Source organism: Ylistrum balloti, unplaced genomic scaffold (assembly GCF_031769215.1).
Source record: "Ylistrum balloti isolate Yb309-2 unplaced genomic scaffold, AGI_CSIRO_Ybal_v1 Utg369916, whole genome shotgun sequence".
Taxonomy (NCBI): Eukaryota; Metazoa; Mollusca; class Bivalvia; order Pectinida; family Pectinidae; genus Ylistrum; species Ylistrum balloti.
The window spans coordinates 1,063,111-1,081,685 of NW_026782036.1; the positions used below are offsets into that span (position 1 = coordinate 1,063,111).

General features: G+C 34.6%; 4 protein-coding genes across 4 annotated transcripts; 2 read left to right on the forward strand and 2 right to left on the reverse strand.

Annotated features, from left to right (window-relative positions):
* Positions 1-4,211: 4,211 nt before the first annotated feature.
* LOC132546857 (complement C1q subcomponent subunit A-like) lies at positions 4,212-5,506 on the reverse strand. The gene is made up of 2 exons (XM_060210584.1): positions 5,302-5,506; positions 4,212-4,629 (listed from the first exon to the last, which is right to left on the reverse strand). The coding sequence occupies exons 1-2, from the start codon at positions 5,504-5,506 to the stop codon at positions 4,220-4,222; spliced, it is 615 nt and encodes a 204-aa protein (XP_060066567.1). The 3' UTR covers positions 4,212-4,219.
* A 178-nt stretch (positions 5,507-5,684) lies between these two features.
* LOC132546803 (C1q-related factor-like) lies at positions 5,685-6,595 on the forward strand. Its single transcript, XM_060210518.1, has 2 exons — positions 5,685-5,925; positions 6,183-6,595. The coding sequence occupies exons 1-2, from the start codon at positions 5,685-5,687 to the stop codon at positions 6,575-6,577; spliced, it is 636 nt and encodes a 211-aa protein (XP_060066501.1). The 3' UTR covers positions 6,578-6,595.
* Positions 6,596-9,738: 3,143 nt separating this feature from the next.
* On the reverse strand, positions 9,739-10,544 carry LOC132546804 (complement C1q-like protein 4). The gene is made up of 2 exons (XM_060210519.1): positions 10,352-10,544; positions 9,739-10,148 (listed from the first exon to the last, which is right to left on the reverse strand). The coding sequence occupies exons 1-2, from the start codon at positions 10,542-10,544 to the stop codon at positions 9,739-9,741; spliced, it is 603 nt and encodes a 200-aa protein (XP_060066502.1).
* Positions 10,545-10,719: 175 nt separating this feature from the next.
* Positions 10,720-11,689, forward strand: LOC132546861 (C1q-related factor-like). Its single transcript, XM_060210587.1, has 2 exons — positions 10,720-10,960; positions 11,295-11,689. Exons 1-2 carry the CDS (start codon positions 10,720-10,722, stop codon positions 11,687-11,689), a joined length of 636 nt encoding a protein of 211 aa, XP_060066570.1.
* The last annotated feature ends 6,886 nt before the right edge of the window (positions 11,690-18,575 follow it).

Genomic DNA, 18,575 nt, shown 5'->3' on the forward strand with positions numbered 1-18,575 from the left:
AACCACCAGTGTGTTTACACTAACTCGCCTATTACAAACACACACCATCACATCTTAATTCAGTGATAATATCCGATACATCTTCATCATACCCTTAAATATACTAGAAAGTTTGTCTACTGCTAGGCGCAATCTTTGAAAAGTAAAGGTGTCTAATAACCGCTACTTCCCTTAGATGTACGCTGACGGATACGGTGTTAATGTATGGAGCAAAAATAACGAAACCTTGTTATATGGCCTTTCTAAGGGTATGTTCATTTTAGCGTGACGAGAGACTTTGTCGATGACTCATTACTTAAGATTTTAATGATATGGTTTTTACAGCATCACATCCCACCTCTCATCGTTTAACTTTGGATCTATTGGTCCCATATTCCTATATACGACTGTTCAACTAAATCTGGCTCTCTATAGCTCGGTGAAGACTATTGGGTTCTGTTTTCTTCATGGTGATGTATCAGTATACTTTCCCGTTGACTTTGACGTTTGATCTGGTCCTTCTTTTAAAAGAATTATAGCATATTTGTCCATTTAAATTACAGCCTATTGGACAGCTCTTTTTTTTTGGAAGGTTGTATATTTTGCTCACTTTCACACTGATTTATATATTGGCCACGTGTCTTATTTGTCACGTTCTTTCGCATTCTATTTATCTACATGCACTTCTATCTAAAGTTACCCGAGGTGCAAAATTTGTTTATCTATTTTACTTAAATTTAAGGGCGGTTTGTAAACATACTTGTAGACATCTAATACATTGAAACGTTTACTTACAATCTATACGTTTACCTGTATATTGCCCTCTGGTTTAAAGTTTGTTTAGCATTTGATTTATACTTCTTAGTATCCCTTTCTAATTCATCCGAATAAAACCAGTTTGCATAACGTCATATATAAACGGATTATTAATCTTATTAACATTAATGATATTACTGAATACTAACACGAAACATCAATGATACTGTGATGATACTGCAATTCACTTAAGGAAGGAGTTGTCAATAGTTTAAATACTGTAATTCATTACAAATTACTTGTCAGTGTCATTTCTTGCATTTTTTCATAGATATCTCGGCTGCAACAATGTTATATTTACTAATGAAGGAAGGTCGCGTTAGAGGAAGCAATTAACTACAATATTTCACGGATTTCGAAGAAAACTGTACCAGAGAGCGGGTAAATCGACTGCATGATATGTTGGATTTACTTTCAGAATGAGCTAAACCCATTTGGTTTCTCATTATAAAAATAGAGATTGATATCTAGAATGAAAATAAAACACAATTATTTTGTCACAATTTTTAATCTTCTATTAACGATTTACAAAATAGATATTTCATTGTGACTGTAGATAAGTCATTAAGTACCTTGATCCTTGACTGCAGATAAAGATAACGAAGGAAACCCCATTTTTTTTATTTTATTAATTTTTTTCTAAGAAATGCTGCCTTACCATGCCAAATTATAAAAAAAATAAATATTGTCTAGTGATGGTAGCCTCCTGTATTTATATCGATCTCCTTGTCTAGTGATGGTAGTCTCCTAAATTTATACTGGACTCCTTGTCTAGTGACGGTAGCCTCCTATATTTATATTGAACTCCTTGTCTAGTGATGGTAGTCTCCTGTATTTATATTGGACTCCTTGTCTAGTGACGGTAGCCTCCTGTATTTATATCTAACTCCTTGTCTAGTGATGGTAGCCTCCTGTATTTATATCGAACTCCTTGTCTAGTGATGGTAGTCTCCTGTATTTATATTGGACTCCTTGTCTAGTGACGGTAGCCTCCTGTATTTATATCTAACTCCTTGTCTAGTGATGGTAGCCTCCTGTATTTATATCGAACTCCTTGTCTAGTGATGGTAGTCTCCTGTATTTATATTGGACTCCTTGTCTAGTGACGGTAGCCTCCTGTATTTATATCGAACTCCTTGTCTAGTGATGGTAGCCTCTTGTATTTATATCGAAATGCTTGTTTAGTGATGGTAGCCTCCTGTATTTATATCGAACTCCTTGTCTAGTGATGGTAGCCTCCTGTATTTATATCGAACTCCTTGTCTAGTGATGGTAGCCTCCTGTATTTATATCGAACTCCTTGTCTAGTGATGGTAGCCTCCTGTATTTATATCGAACTCCTTGTCTAGTGATGGTAGCCTCCTGTATGTATATTGGACTCCTTGTCTAGTGACGGTAGCCTCTTGTATTTACCTTGAACTCCTTGTCTAGTGATGGTAGCCTCCTGTATTTATACTGGACTCCTTGTCTAGTGATGGTAGCCTCCTGTATTTATATCGAACTCCTTGTCTAGTGATGGTAGTCTCCTGTATTTATATTGAACTCCTTGTCTAGTGACGGTAGTCTCCTGTATTTATATCGAACTCCTTGTCTAGTGACGGTAGCCTCCTATATTTATATTGATCTCCTTGTCTAGTGATGGTAGCCTCCTGTATTTATACTGGACTCCTTGTCTAGTGACGGTAGCCTCCTGTATTTATATCGAACTCCTTGTCTAGTGATGGTAGCCTCCTGTATTTATATTGAACTCCTTGTCTAGTGATGGTAGTCTATTGTATTTATATTGGACTCCTAGACTGCTCCAGAATCCCTTTCAACGGTGTTTTTAATTTTCGGTCGTCTTGTTGTTTCACAAAACCTTTTGTCGGATCTTCTTACTATCATTCTTAGTTCTATCAAACAAGGGTTACAGTCTTACTATGATTCTGTCTTCTCTAGAAAAAGGAAATAATGACAGATGGCTTTAGAGAACTCGAAAGGGCATATGACCAATATTTTAACATCCCCCTCTTCCTTAGAACTTTTGATTTTTAACTCTGTTCACCCCTGTAAACCATTCCAAACTAAAGGAAAACCTCCTTGTTATGCGAGCTTTCTTTTCCAAGAAGATTAATCTACTAGAGCGTAACTTTTGAAAAGTACGTCAAATCAAACGAAATCTACCAAGGATGGAATAAAAAAGTGATCGGATTTCTTGTTGACAATCTTTCGTTGAGTTTTGCAGTAAGATCATCAAACAGATTATAAGCCTACCTTTTCTTGACTGACTTGTTTTCGTTTTCAAAGGAGTGTTGATTTAACGAGGAGCTGATCAAAAGAGGTTATGAAGACCTTGCGAAGGCACTCAATTTCACTTTTAAATATATTGATGATGCATTGTATATAAATAACAAGATATTTTGATGACAATGGTCATCGTTTGTACCCACCAGAATTGGAAATCTAGGACACGACAGACTCTTCTACATCAGTCGTTTATCTTTTCCCACAACGAACCCGACAGTGACAACTTTCCAACAAGCTATATGAGAAGCCTGGGGATTTTCAATTTCCATATTGTGATTTTTTCATTTCTAAAAATAACAACGTTCATGCACCCACAACCAATAGCATTTACATGTCGCAATTGATTTGATATTTTAAGGCTTTTAGTCCAGTACTATTAATTTCGTGGAAGGTGTCAGCAAGTGTCATACAAAGTCATAATACAGGGCTTCGAGAGATTCAGGTTGGTGATAGTTACAGGGGAGTTTTCGGTAGTTGCAGAAACCTCATTGGGAAATTAACTATAGGCTAAAACTTACATACCGGACGTCATCGATGAAGCATAAGACGCTTTCTCTTCCTGAACACTTGAACTTATTCCTTTTCATGAGTCTCTGAGTATTCTTTCTTCTGTTTATTTTAAACGAATTAAGATTATCCACATACCAGGCTTCTAGTATCAGATAAATGTAAACTGTATAATGGATTTATATTGGTTTGGTATAAACGTTTTGTGAAATGTTATTATGTGTTTAAAAATGCTATTTCATAATGTTTTGTCTTTCGTTCTATTTCAGCCGCTTAATTTGACGGCTCTTAACATAGAAATTAATAAAAAGAGTGTTAACCACAACCGAATCTGCATGTACTAATGTTAAAGTGTGAAATGGAAATGTCACTGATGTTAAGAACAGGAGATTTCGTCCGACATTAGATTATAAATAAGAACTTCACTGAAATTATAATATCTAAGGAAAATCCATCTAATCTTTTATCTCATAATTAAGTAAATAACACCAAGAAGAATGAGAACAAGTGTTCTGGTTAATATACATTTTCTTATTCAAAATGTTAAAATTCCAATTTGTTTTTAAGTTGACATGCTGGGTTACTTCAAATATATAAAGACAAAAAAGAATTAAAGCAAATGCTTTGAGTTCTAATCAGCTTTAATAAGGTGGCCAGTGAATGATGGGAAGTACTGCCCGCGGATATAGTCACCACTTGACGATCTATGGCGAACCCATACATCACTACCGATGTTTAAGTGCACATTGGAAGCACAGGTTCCCATAGCGTTGTATGTCTGGGACGCCCGGGCCCGACAGAGCAATGTACCGTCACGAACAAGCTCAATTTCAATGTAGTGTGTTTGATAAGACATAATAGTGACGACGAAATGATAGTATCCAGCCACTGGAGCCATGAAACGGCCAATGAACGGGTCGTATCCTCCGCCTACTTTTGTGATGACATTGTCGAAGATGATGACTTCGTTGGAAGCTATTGGCGTCATGTCACTGTAAATAGTTGCTGCGAATGCCACGAAAGGAGTAGTGGCTCTTGTCTCTGTAATACATAGAATCTGTACATAGACTTGAATATTCCATATTTTAATTTCATACATATGGGCGAGATATATATATACGAGTCTGCAGCAAATATTGAAAGCCAGTGTAACATAAGGGTAAAACGAAAGGCAGTTGCATGCGGTAAATAGCCATCAAAAATCATTATAAATTTATAGGTGTTAAAATTGTAGCTTGAGCACAATTCTGTGGACGACAGAGGTGTTAGGATATATGAGGTCTGCAGTTTACATTTTCATAAATATTATAAATATGATAAATGTCTTATATTTATTCAACGAAAAACGAAGCTAATTTGCAATAATATAAAGTTTGTTCTGAAGCATGTAATCCGAACATGGTTACACCTTTTACTTGATAAATGTGGGATACACTCGTTATAACATAATGTAGATTGAAGTACGCATGATAAAACGGGTTAAAGTGTCTAGTAACAGGATTTTACTTCTTCTGAACACGGTTTCTATCAGTCGGAACTTTTGAAATATTAACCGTATTCTAGGTTCATATCAATATGTATTAAACGAAATGCATTGTTTGACAAATATATCTGTATTTCTTGTCATATATTGTATATTATTGAATTGTAGAATTTCACATCATAGAAACATTCATTTATCGCAACATATTAACAAATGATTAAATACATTACCACGAAACCTTCCTACATCTGTGTGAGACGAGTTGTCTCCCTGAGAACATGGACATTGCGCCTTGATCTCATTCAGCTCTGCAGTAACCTTCTCCAGCTGAGCTTCAAGTTTGCTAAGTCGATCTTCATTTGAAAGTCTACCAAAGACACTTGTCAACGTAACCAGTACAATTAAAACCTTAACACAAAGACTATAAGTTGCCATGTCTCCCTGCTGTCAACAAAGTTCTCAGTGAAGTTACATCAAGCACTAATGAGTCGAGCAGGTGACGCTGACACCACGGCCTCGATCTGAAGTAGGCGTATGCAGAGATAAGGTTTAAGTCTGGACTAAACCAGAGGTCAATATACATATGTGTTACATTTCAATAATACCTATCAACATGGCTTCCTATACAGCGATTTGGTGCTGTGTCGCAGTTTTAGTGGTAGTAGGAGTAAACTGTATGGAAAATGAAGAAAACTTAATTAGAGAGAGAATAGAAAAGTTGGAAGCATTAAATGATAATCTCAAACAACAACTTAATGGTCAAAAAATCGTTTATAATGATCTTCTAAATGAGTTGGCAACGTCATCGGATTTTACAGTAAGGGACAATGATCATCAAAAGAGACAGTCATTGAGTAAGTACATCTTCTTTTTTTTTTTTTTTTTTACTTATCTTTTGTTTACCATCTGCATGGAAAATAGGATATAACATCGATAATAATGATCAACAATAATGATGATCAGTTGATAATGATAAACTGCATAAAAGCTTGCTTTTCAGAGATTCAGGGGGGGGGAGGGGTGGTTCTTGTTTTTGGCTTCCATTTTTAATATCTTCAAATATATCAACTGTGTTTGAATTTCCAAATTTGTTTTTCATTTTATTCGACAGCATGTGATGGTCCTGTGGTGTTCCATGCCAGACTTCAGAATTCCATTTACCCTATTGGAACCAATCAGATTATTGCCTATGAAGACGTTGTCACCAATGTTGGTAATGGGTATGATTCATTTACTGGTCTCTTCCGGGCGCCAGTAGGGGGAGCTTACGAATTCGTCGCTACCATGTGGTCGTCCGACGGCAATTATCTGGAATTTGAAATGGTTCGAAATGGTGTGGACTTGTGCTACGGAAGGGCTAGTCAATCAAACCAGACCATGGGAACGTGTGTTAGTATGGTGGAATTGTCAGCTGGAGACAGGGTATGGGTCAGGCATCTCAGTGGCAGGGGTACCTATGCCAACGGTGCGGACTATCCATCTTTCGTTGGTCATCTTATCGTATAAATTATTTACGTAAACAAAATAAACAAACTGTCTTTCCACTTATTGTTCTATAATTTGTTGGTAGTGTAAATGAAAGCGATATTAAAAGTGTTGAAAAAATGAAATAGCAAGACGATATATCTGTAATTATTGATCAGCATTGTATGTTCATCATTTTGATAATCAAGACTGTCATAGTTTATTTTCTGTTTAAACATATATCCTTTTATGTAAGTGTGATGGCCACAAAGATAAATGAAGAGTTAATGAAATTAATTCCAATGCTGTATAGGAACCAACCAACATGAATCAAAGCATGTGTTATTCACCGAAAATAACTTCTCATCCATGGCGCTACATAGGTAGCAGGAAACAGTCAATTTGCATTTTTTTTCTGAAATCATTGGTCATGTTTGAGGTATACAGGTATAGCAGTTTGGTTATGAAAATACATCCTTACATGACTGATTTCTGTGATTGCCATGGTTACCATCTCTAAAAATGCTACAAATGAAAAAATACTGCTAATTTCAACCTAACACCACAACTTTATAGAAGAAATTTATTTCTGTAGACCTGTTTTAAAATCAAGAACAATGGGGTAACCTAATGAACAAATATATCACCTTTGGCCACACCGAGAAACAGTGTACTGCTTCCATAGTATTATTCTCGTTGCACTGTTTCCGAGATTCACCTTTAAGTCTTTCTTTTGTGCATATTTTGCCATAGTTTCATCGACTTTTAGTTCGAATTCAGAACAATACTGATGTTTCCAGTAATGGTACTCAGATGATATATACAAATATCTCTTGAACACTAGGAGACGGTTTTTCTAAACTCACCAGTATCACACTCATAACTCGTGTTTCGTTAGAAAAAAAACGACGCAGAGTACCTCAAACTCGCTGTCGTATAAGAGTACTTTTAGTACTAAACTGCCTCGTTACAGTTTGAAAGCTGAGTGTACACTTTCGTCCATTCGCCGTATTATGAGCGGTCGTCAAGGCTCGCTTGCTGTTGGATTAAGAACTGCTTGACTAATTATTGTCGCTGATCCTAATGATCCTGATACAACATGTAAGATGTCGCTGAGGTTGGCTAGGTTATCGTGTGTAAATAACCATTCAGGGAATCCTTTTGGCACCAAAGACACCACCAAGATGGAAATCCATCCTATAGTCTTAAATCGGACACAATATGTTTAGAAAAAGACGTTTTGATCAGATGGTTTAACATTTCTTTCAGCCCGAAGTTCAAAACGTGTAAAAGAAATTCAACAATGTTTCATATATTTACTTACATTTCTTAGCATTTGGTTAATTTTGATATTTCTATTCAATGAAAGGCAGTTTTGATGATGTATTTGCCAATTCCAGGCAAATTAGTAGAAAGCAGTATTATTTTGAATAACCTATGCATAAACGGAATGCTTTTCTGAAAGTTGGTGAGGAAATGACATTAGAAAAGTATTTCTTTACCTTTATTTTCTAAATTGTGTTAACAACATTTAAACATAAAGTTCAAATTTAAAGATCATTTTAATTTGAGTATATATTTACAATAATGATTGAGAATAATTGTATCGATCTTGATAATTACCATCTACTAACAACCAAAATAAGAGGGAGTTTTACCACAATCGTTATATAACAGATACAGAAAGATTGTTTCCTTAACGTTTATGTGTATCGACCTTACGATTTGTTTTTGAAAAATCTTAAAATCATATAGGTATCCGACACTGAAAATGGACTTTGGTAACAGGCTCAAATATTCTGAGCAGTCGCCTATTCACGATCAGCTATCTACTGCTTTTGTATATTAATTCCAAGAAATATCAGAAATGCTAGAAATATACCTGGAAGAATAGTTGTTTGTTGTTGAATTACTTCACACTCGCTTCACGTCCTATGCGAATTGCATTATAAGCATGCCTTAGCTTAGAAGTGAGATTCCCGATATCAAATGCTTTCGATTAATTACTATTGTTGATTCACTTGAATCATTTTACTATTTTTACTCAGTACCTGCCCGTTTATGGAAACGTTAAAGAGTGTTGTCAATTTTATTTTCATAATAAATTAAATTTCCTTCATAGATGTATGTGATTTTAATTTCATTTCACCTCATATTTATTTTCGGAGAACTTTCACAAATAATGAGTATCATTACAAGCAAGGATAAAGTTCTTGAGATTTGCCACAAACCTGCATGCTTATTTTGCGTTGTTTTAAAAATCAATTAGCAGAAATAGGTCATTTACTTTAAAACAATGTAAAGCAGTTGGATGTTAAAACTCAGATATGCTATTGATCATAACGGAAGTACAGCTTACATTCTGTTTATCAATATTTAAGGCGAATTTCGATTTTTACAATTTACAGATATTTCCACACTTTTGATTACCCTGTACAATCACTGATGGATTTTAGCTGACTAAGAACACATGGATAACGCATTCATATTTATTGACGTGGTACATGCACTCCATTTAACATTTCTTACATTTTTGAAAATGTCTTTTATATTCGCATGTTTTTTCTAGTATATCTAGATAATCCGGTCATACCAAGGATTTCAATTAGTGAAACCCAAACTGACCTGAGTTTCTATCTAATCTAACTTATGTTTACAAACAGAAGTGCTAAAATATGATGAAAGTGATATTTTACAAGGACGGAAAAATAAGACTAGATGTATTTGTATATCGAGCTTATCGCTGGCCATTCAGGTGATATACAATTTACAGAAAATGCCTAGTAATAACCTTCATGAAAAGGTTGATAAAAATTAAAGGGAAGTTTTATGGTCGCCATAGTAATCTCATTGAGAAATATTTTATTTCTTTGTGTGACAAGAAGCTGGATGCTTGTTAGTTTGTTCCGTTGTTGTATACCTTGTTCTCAATTGAGAACGTGACATTACTAACTTGGATTGACCAATCTTAACATTGCGGGTGACGTCGATGGAGCAGAAGACGCTTATTCTTCCTGAATACCTGGAATCATTCACCTGTACTTTTTCAGGAGTCTCCGTGTAAATCTGTCTTTTGTACATATTTTGCCTTAGTGTTATGGAATTTGAATTTGAATTATGAAAATGTTGCCATGTTGGTATTTTCCTTCACCAGATATGATCATTAAGTCCAAAAAAAATTACGAAAACAAACTAATGAAGGTTTAATCAGCCTTTATAAGATGACCAGTGAAGGACGGGAAGTATTGCCCGTGAACATAGTCACCACTTGAAGACTTATGGCGGACCCATACATCACTACCAACTCTCAGGTACACATTGGAAGAACATGCACCCATACCGTTGTATGTCTGGGACGCCCGAGCCCGACAGAGCAGTGTACCATCACGAACAAGCTCAATTTCAATGTAGTGTGTTTGATAAGACAAAATAGTGACGACGAAATGATAGTATCCGGCCACTGGAGTCTGAAAACGGCCAATGAACGGGTCGTATCCTCCACCTACTTGTGTAATGACGTTGTCGAAGATGATGACCTCGTTGGAAGCTATTGGTGTCATGTCTCTGTAGATAGTTGCTGCGAATGCCACGAAAGGAGTAGTGGCTCTTGTCTCTGTAATATGAAATTGATATAAAGACTTTTTGTTAACTATGTAATCATCGGCAGGAAACTTGCTTGTAAAGATAAATACAAATTTATCTTTGATTTTGCATACACTTGTACATTTACAATAGTTGGTTATTGAACTTTGTTGTGTTCGCAATCTTATCAAAAGCATTGACGATGATATGTGAACAAAAGTTTGAATATATTACCGTAGAACTTTCCCTCGCCTGTATATGAAGAGTTGAGATACCATGGACATTGCGTCTTTATCTCCTTCAACTCTGTAGTAACCTTCTCAAGCTGGGCTTCAAGTTTGCTCAACCGATCTTCATTTGATCTACCAAAGGCGATAGACACTGTTACCAATAAAAGGATAGTAAGACAAAGACTAAAATTCAGCATGTTACCCTACTGTCTTGTCTACAGAGCTGTAAGTAAACTTTTTTGGAGTTCCAAGTACTCCATACTTAAAACATGACCTCGATCTGAAATAGAGGTTTGTAGACAAAGATAAGGTTCAAGTCAGGACAAAACCTGAGGTCAATATATGTTTTTGTGTCAATGATATTAATCAAACATGGCTTCCAAGACAGCAGCATGGTGTTTGGCCGCCCTTTTAACAACAGTAGTGGGGAACTGGAAAGAAAATGAGGAATACGTTATAAGAGAAAGAATAGAAAAGTTGGAAGCATTAAATGATAATCTCAAACAACAACTTAATGGTCAAAAAATCATTTATAATGATCTTCTAAATGAGTTGGCAACGTCATCAGATTTTACAGTAAGAGGCAATGATCATCAAAGGAGACAGGCATTGAGTAAGTAGGCCTTGTCTCAATTTCACTTAAAATTTGACTGTTGATTTATCGTATGATGTATGTTTAGATATATATTAAATGAAACCTGAATACTACAATGGTTTCATATTCTGATGCTTTGTTATGCCATTACACTAAAACGGGTTTAAAAAGTCATGCATTTTAAAAATACATCTTTGAAAACGCTGATTTGATTTGCGAGTATAACCTTTTGGCACAGTTATGTAAAATACAGCAAAGCCACACAATGAATTAAACTGCATCATACTGTCATTATTTTTAACCTATGAAACAACTTATTTTTAACAGAATTCCTTTTTATTTTATTCGACAGCATGTGATGGTCCTGTGGTGTTCCATGCCAGACTTCAGAATTCCATTTACCCTATTGGAACCAATCAGATTATAGCCTATGAAGACGTTATCACCAATGTTGGTAATGGGTATGATTCATTTACTGGTCTCTTCCGGGCGCCAGTAGGAGGTGCTTACGAATTCATCGCTACCATGTGGTCGTCCGACGGCAATTATCTGGAATTTGAAATGGTTCGAAATGGTGTGGACTTGTGCTACGGAAGGGCTAGTCAATCAAACCAGACCATGGGAACGTGTGTTAGTATGGTGGAATTGTCAGCTGGAGACAGGGTATGGGTCAGGCATCTCAGTGGCAAAGGTGCCTATGCCAATGGTGCGGACTATCCATCTTTCGTTGGTCATCTTATCGTGTAGATTGTTTACGTAAATAAAATAAACTATTTCTCTGTATTGTTCTGAATTTTGTTGTCCGTGTAAATGCATGTGATTTTAAATATGAAAATCTTAACAAAGCAGTATCAATAGTTTTCATTTACATACAATCTACCTGTAAATATATTTGACGTTTACTGTTGATAATCAAGGCTGTCATAGTTTATTTTATTTTAAACACATATCCTGGTATGAAGATATGAATGATACATCATGAAAACCTAATTATTGCACATCCTTGGTCATAAAAGAACGTTTTTGTGTGGTTTAAAGACGTCCCTGACCCGCCTCTGTTCAACTATCCCCTTCGCTCGATTTTTGGATTGCACTTTCCATATAATCCATCAGATTCCCATAAAGCATGCGAAGAAAAATACAACATGTTTTGTTACTTTGTCACATATATTATATAATCTTCGCTCAGTACAAAAGTTTTCTTACGACTCCTCAGTGATTCCGACGGCCTATATAGTTAAACCTAGGAGACGACGATATACATATAACGATAAACAAATTCCATTTTAGATATACATGTGAAAAAGCAAAATGACAAAATTGTTATTGACATCTATCATAAACCAACGGACACTCTTCAATATTTACTTTTTGGATCTTGCCATCCAGGACACATGGCACGTGCAATCCCGTACAGCTAGACACGAAGGATCATTACCATTGTCAGCGAACAAGTCAAAGGGGAACGTCTCAACGAACTCTAAACGTTTTTGAATCTACAACATTACCCAAAAAAATAATAGAAGATGGCATAAAAAGAGCTGAAGAACTTAACAGGACAGCATTATTACAACCCAGAGAAAACGAAAAAGATAGCTCACTAATAATTCCATTCGTTTCGAGACATAACCCAAGAAATAAAAACTTAAGTCGAACAGTAAACAGTTTAAATGAGATACTGAAACAGGATGAACAAATTAAGGATGTATTTGCAGAGGCCGAACTTATCAATAGTAAAAGACAACCAAAATGTTTGAAGCGGATCTTGTACAAATCAAAGTATTAAGAACAGCAAGAATATAAAGTGGTTAAGTGTAAAAATCCACGCGCTATGGTACATGCGAGTATATAATGGAAGGGAAGTCCTTTAAATTCGGAACAAAGGAGTTCAACATAACCTGTAATATGTTATGTTATACAAAAAATGTAATTGATGTGATAACATGCCCTGGTTGCAAGGAATTTTACATTGGGGAAACGAGCAACACCTTGTAAGCTCGCGTACGTGTACATAAACAACATATAAATGCACCACAATATCGTCAAATTAAGTTAAACGAACATTTAGATATATGTGAAAAACAAGAACTTTCTATGTAAATATGTAAAACATCTGTGTTTTCCAGTGTTTTAACTTATATTTAAATATATATATATATATATTGTGTATGTATTTGGGAGAACCCATCGTACTTGATAATTTGTGTGTTTGTGTCCGACGTGTAGTGAAAACAAAATATATGAAATCGACAACTGCATCCCGCTTTCAAAATTGTAATGTTTTGCCTTAGTAATGCGTGTAAAGAGAAAAAAAATAGTATCTCATTCTAGCAAGAACTGACGACAACTGACGATGTCAAAAGTGCTGTGCCATACAGTTAAGTCAATCATATGGTCATGCTACATCTAATTAATTGTATTAAAACATATTATTAGGTGTGTTGTCTTAAGAACAATCTTTTGCAAGTGGACATTAATGGAGAGATTTACCGTTACCCAGAATGCAATGTTCACATCATTCTTGCAATCATCTAATATTGAAAGTTTGGAAGTCCATTATATAAAAGTGTACCTCCTCATCTATTAATTCATTAATTATGACATAGGTTTCCAACATTTTAAGTCTCTAGCATTACAACAAGTCATTTTCTCTGCCATGTAGACATACTTATCTAAAATGTGCTATCTGAATTAAAGGATTCTGGTGTCAGTGCCAAACGCAAAATTTTGCCCGTGAGTCAGGGAAATATTGTCATTGCACAGGACTATTTCACTTGCCTTCCAAGCATAGGTTTTTTTCTGGATAAATTAGATAAAATGAAAGAGATTAAATGCCATGTATCTCGTGTAAATTCAGGATTACATCGTTAATTATTACGTATGACCATAACTTGAATGCAATACTAACACTTGAGTATAGATGATTAATTAATTAATAATTAATTCAACATTTCATAATATCTTCTATATTTACGTTAAATATATATATAGTGCATTGTTTTATAATGATGTTTGGTTCAACGTTTTCTTTTATTTTGCTAATTTATGTCTGCAAAAACAAGGTTATATTCAACCTGCAACTTGTCATTATCATTACTGCTCATGTTATTGATATCTTATGTAGTATATGTTGTTGATCTCTTTGCTAGTTGTAGTAAAATGTTCTGTCACCCAAAGCTTGATGCATAAGGGATATATTATTCGATAAACCATGTAAGGGACTATTGCTTTCTCTAGTGATTTTATTTCTGCAATATATAATCTGCAGTCTTATTCCGACTTCGAAATTAACCGAATTGCAGTATAATGCAGAAAACAGAATATCATAAACAGTGCATGCTGATATATATATAATCGGATAAAAACTGATAAACTTGTTTTCGTATCAAAGAAATACATGTTGATATATTGGACAAAAGTAGGTACATCTCCTTGTCCTACTTCAAAATAACGATGCTTAAACTGATCGAAGAAAGCGGAGTCGATGGAACACAAGTAGAAACCTTATCCTGTCAGCAATCAGTAGGATGATGTCTTATCGATGTTAAGTATGTTGTGTAGGTCGAAAGACACAAGTGGGTTCACTTCCTTGTCCTAAATCAGTTTGGTGATGCCTTATCTGTTTAGAGTAAGCGTGGGTCGAAACCATATGTGCAGACAACTAGCAAATGGACAGATTCAGATTCAAACAACCAATCAGGTGATTTCATTTTGCAGAGGTCAAACATTTCCGTAATACGAGAAACACGAACAGGGAAGAAAACCTTTTGTCCTCATCAGTCTGTGTCACAGTACCAGCTGTTCGGTCACATATTTCTTCACCGACTTTCAACTTAGGTCAAATAGTATATGAAGGTCATATAAGTGATTAGCACCTTTAATTATAGATAAAGTATTACATACAACGTCTTATTGATATCAGATGTGCATGTAAAACGGCGCTCTATTGTCATTTTGTTTCACTTATTATTTGAAGCTGACGAATCATCAATAACTTTAACATGCCAAGCTCTTCTAAATGTTACATTACCAAATATAGATCGGATTAGTATTTATGTTGTACTTTACTATATAATTAATAAGATATTGTGTGACTTTAAAATGGGTTAATTACTTTCATAATAAATGTATGTACTATAAACATTGTATAGAAGACATACATGTGAAAATCACCTTTCAATTCAGTAATGTAGAGCTAAATGATAAATTATAATTAGTTGAATTAAATGTACACATGTCGCAGTTGATTCGACAGTCAATGTCCTGTTCACGTTATCACAATTTGCGTGCAAATAGTTGTCAGCTGTCGAACAAACTCGTAACGAAGTTTCAAATGACGCAGGTTGATAATGATTATGGGAATGTTTTATGGTCGCCATGGTGATCTCATTGGAAAATATTCTATTTCTTTATGTGATGTGAAGCTAAGCGTGCTTGGTACTTGTTAGTTTGTCTGTTGGTTCCGTTTTTATATACCTTGCTCTCATTTGAAATAACGTACTCGTATTGACCATGATTAACATGGTGGGGGTCGTCGATAAAGAAGAAAAGGCTTTCTCTTACGAAACAACTGGTCTTATTCCTCTTGTAGCTTTTCATGAGTATCCGTATAAATCTTTCATTTATTTATATTTTGTCCTAATTTGATTGAATTTGGGTTTGGATTATGATTGTGTTGGCATGTTGGTATTTTCTTGTCAGTTGTTTTCTTAACTGCAATAGTTCTAAGTTCTAAAGGGCTTCATTGTTAAAACCGTGGAGGTAACTATCAAGAAATTAACCGATTTCATATTTCTTTATATTGACTGATTTTAAATGTATGTATATTCTGAGCAGTAATATATGTACACTGGTACACATACTTTTAGCTTTTATCATCTGGTGTATGGTGTCTTGTTAATAAAATTCCGTAGATAACGCCTACCTGATTCAGACACAGCCATCTTAATTCTATTAGAACTTTCTGAGAATTTAACATAGATATGTGGAATATATTGATACCAGCAGTATCTCTTTAAACGTTATTGACGTGACTTAAAGAAAAAGTGCGCTGACATGTTGAAACATACAATGGCCTTTTGCAGATGTACGTTGACCAAAGTTCTCACGCCAAGTACGCTGACTCACACAATCGTCAACGTAGAGGTTCAAGTCATTATCGTACTTATCATTTTCAAAGCAAAACACAATTTTTTTTATGTTTTTTTTTTTTTTTTTTGGCTTTTTGGAGGTGGGTTTTGTTTGTTTGGTTTTTATTTTTGTTATGCAACATGACGAATATATGACAGATTATTTCTACGTGGTGAAATAATGAAACTGTAACAAGCCTTCTTTGTAAGAGATAAGGCCTTATCATTATTTGTGGCTCTCCCAAGAATTTTACCAGACACACCACATGTGAATAACACTTTTCAATAGAAAATTGGTAAATTTAACTGCATTTTAGAAATGTTTAGTTTTTCCATGCTCTTGATCACATATATTAAGGGGTGTCAATTCTTATCATGTTCTGAAGGAATATTGCTTTAAATTGCCTGCAATTATATTGTGGTGTGAGACTTATTTGGATGGCATTTCAGAACATTACTACATTGATCAAATTGGTATCCTCTGTAAAATAGTTTGATGAAACTAAATAAAATTTAAGATGTATTTCTATTATTTTAAAGAGTCAATGCATATGATTCGAAATGTGAAGGTATTCAGTGAATAAACAGTTTTAATACAATGCTAAGAAATCAGTATATGTTGTAATTCAACCAGTTTCCCATGTTTAACTTGCAATGTATATTGACATAAATCTATTCTGAAATGAAATAATGCGTTTGATCATATTCTGTCAAAAATATAATTCACTCATATAAAATATGGTATCTGATGCCCCACATCATGTACTTGATTAATAGCAACGTATTTCTAGTGACATTGGATTAAAAGTTTGTTTTTTCTAGTGGTACTGGATTAACAGTTTGTTTTTCTAGTGTTACTGGATTAACAGATTGTATTTCTAGTGTTACTGGATTAACAGATTGTATTTCTAGTGGTACTGAATTAACAGTTTGTTTTTCTAGTGGTATTGAATTAACAGTTTGTATTTCTAGTGGTATCGGATTAACAGATTGTATTTCTAGTGGTATTGAATTAACAGATTGTATTTCTAGTGGTACTGGATTAACAGATTGTTTTTCTAGTGGTACTGGATTAACAGATTGTATTTCTAGTGGTACTGGATTAACAGTTTGTTTTTCTAGTGTTACTGGATTAACAGATTGTATTTCTAGTGGTACTGGATTAACAGTTTGTATTTCTAGTGGTACTGGATTAACAGTTTGTTTTTCTAGTGTTACTGGACTAACAGATTGTATTTCTAGTGGTACTGGATTAACAGATTGTATTTCTAGTGGTACTGGATTAACAGATTGTATTTCTAGTGGTACTGGATTAACAGTTTGTTTTTCTAGTGGTACTGGATTAACAGATTGTATTTCTAGTGGTACTGGATTAACATATTGTATTTCTAGTGGTACTGGATTAACAGTTTGTTTTTCTAGTGTTACTGGATTAACATATTGTATTTCTAGTGGTACTGGATTAACAGTTTGTTTTTCTAGTGGTACTGGATTAACAGATTGTATTTCTAGTGGTACTGGATTAACAGTTTGTTTTTCTAGTGTTACTGGATTAACAGATTGTATTTCTAGTGGTACTGGATTAACAGTTTGTTTTTCTAGTGGTACTGGATTAACAGTTTGTATTTCTAGTGGTACTGGATTAACATATTGTATTTCTAGTGGTACTGGATTAACAGTTTGTATTTTTAGTGGTACAGGATTAACAGTTTGTTTTTCTAGTGGTACTGGATTAACAGATTGTATTTTTAGTGGTACAGGATTAACAGATTGTATTTCTAGTGGTATCGGATTAACAGTGTCGTATTTCTAGTGGTACTGGATTAACAGTTTGTATTTCTAGTGGTACTGGATTAACAGTTTGTTTTTCTAGTGGTACTGGATTAACAGCTTGTATTTTTAGTGGTACAGGATTAACAGATTGTATTTCTAGTGGTACTGGATTAACAGATTGTATTTCTAGTGGTACAGGATTAACAGATTGTATTTCTAGTGGTACTGGATTAACAGATTGTATTTCTAGTGGTACAGGATTAACAGATTGTATTTTTAGTGGTACAGGATTAACAGATTGTATTTTTAGTGGTACAGGATTAACAGATTGTATTTCTAGTGGTACTGGATTAACAGTGTCGTATTTCTAGTGGTACTGGATTAACAGATTGTATTTCTAGTGGTACTGGATTAACAGATTGTATTTCTAGTGGTACTGGATTAACAGATTGTATTTTTAGTGGTACTGGATTAACAGATTGTATTTCTAGTGGTACTGGATTAACATATTGTATTTCTAGTGGTACTGGATTAACAGATTGTATTTCTAGTGGTACTGGATTAACAGTTTGTTTTTCTAGTGTTACTGGATTAACAGATTGTATTTTTAGTGGTACAGGATTAACAGATTGTATTTCTAGTGGTATCGGATTAACAGTGACGTATTTCTAGTGGTACTGGATTAACAGTTTGTTTTTCTAGTGTTACTGGATTAACAGATTGTATTTCTA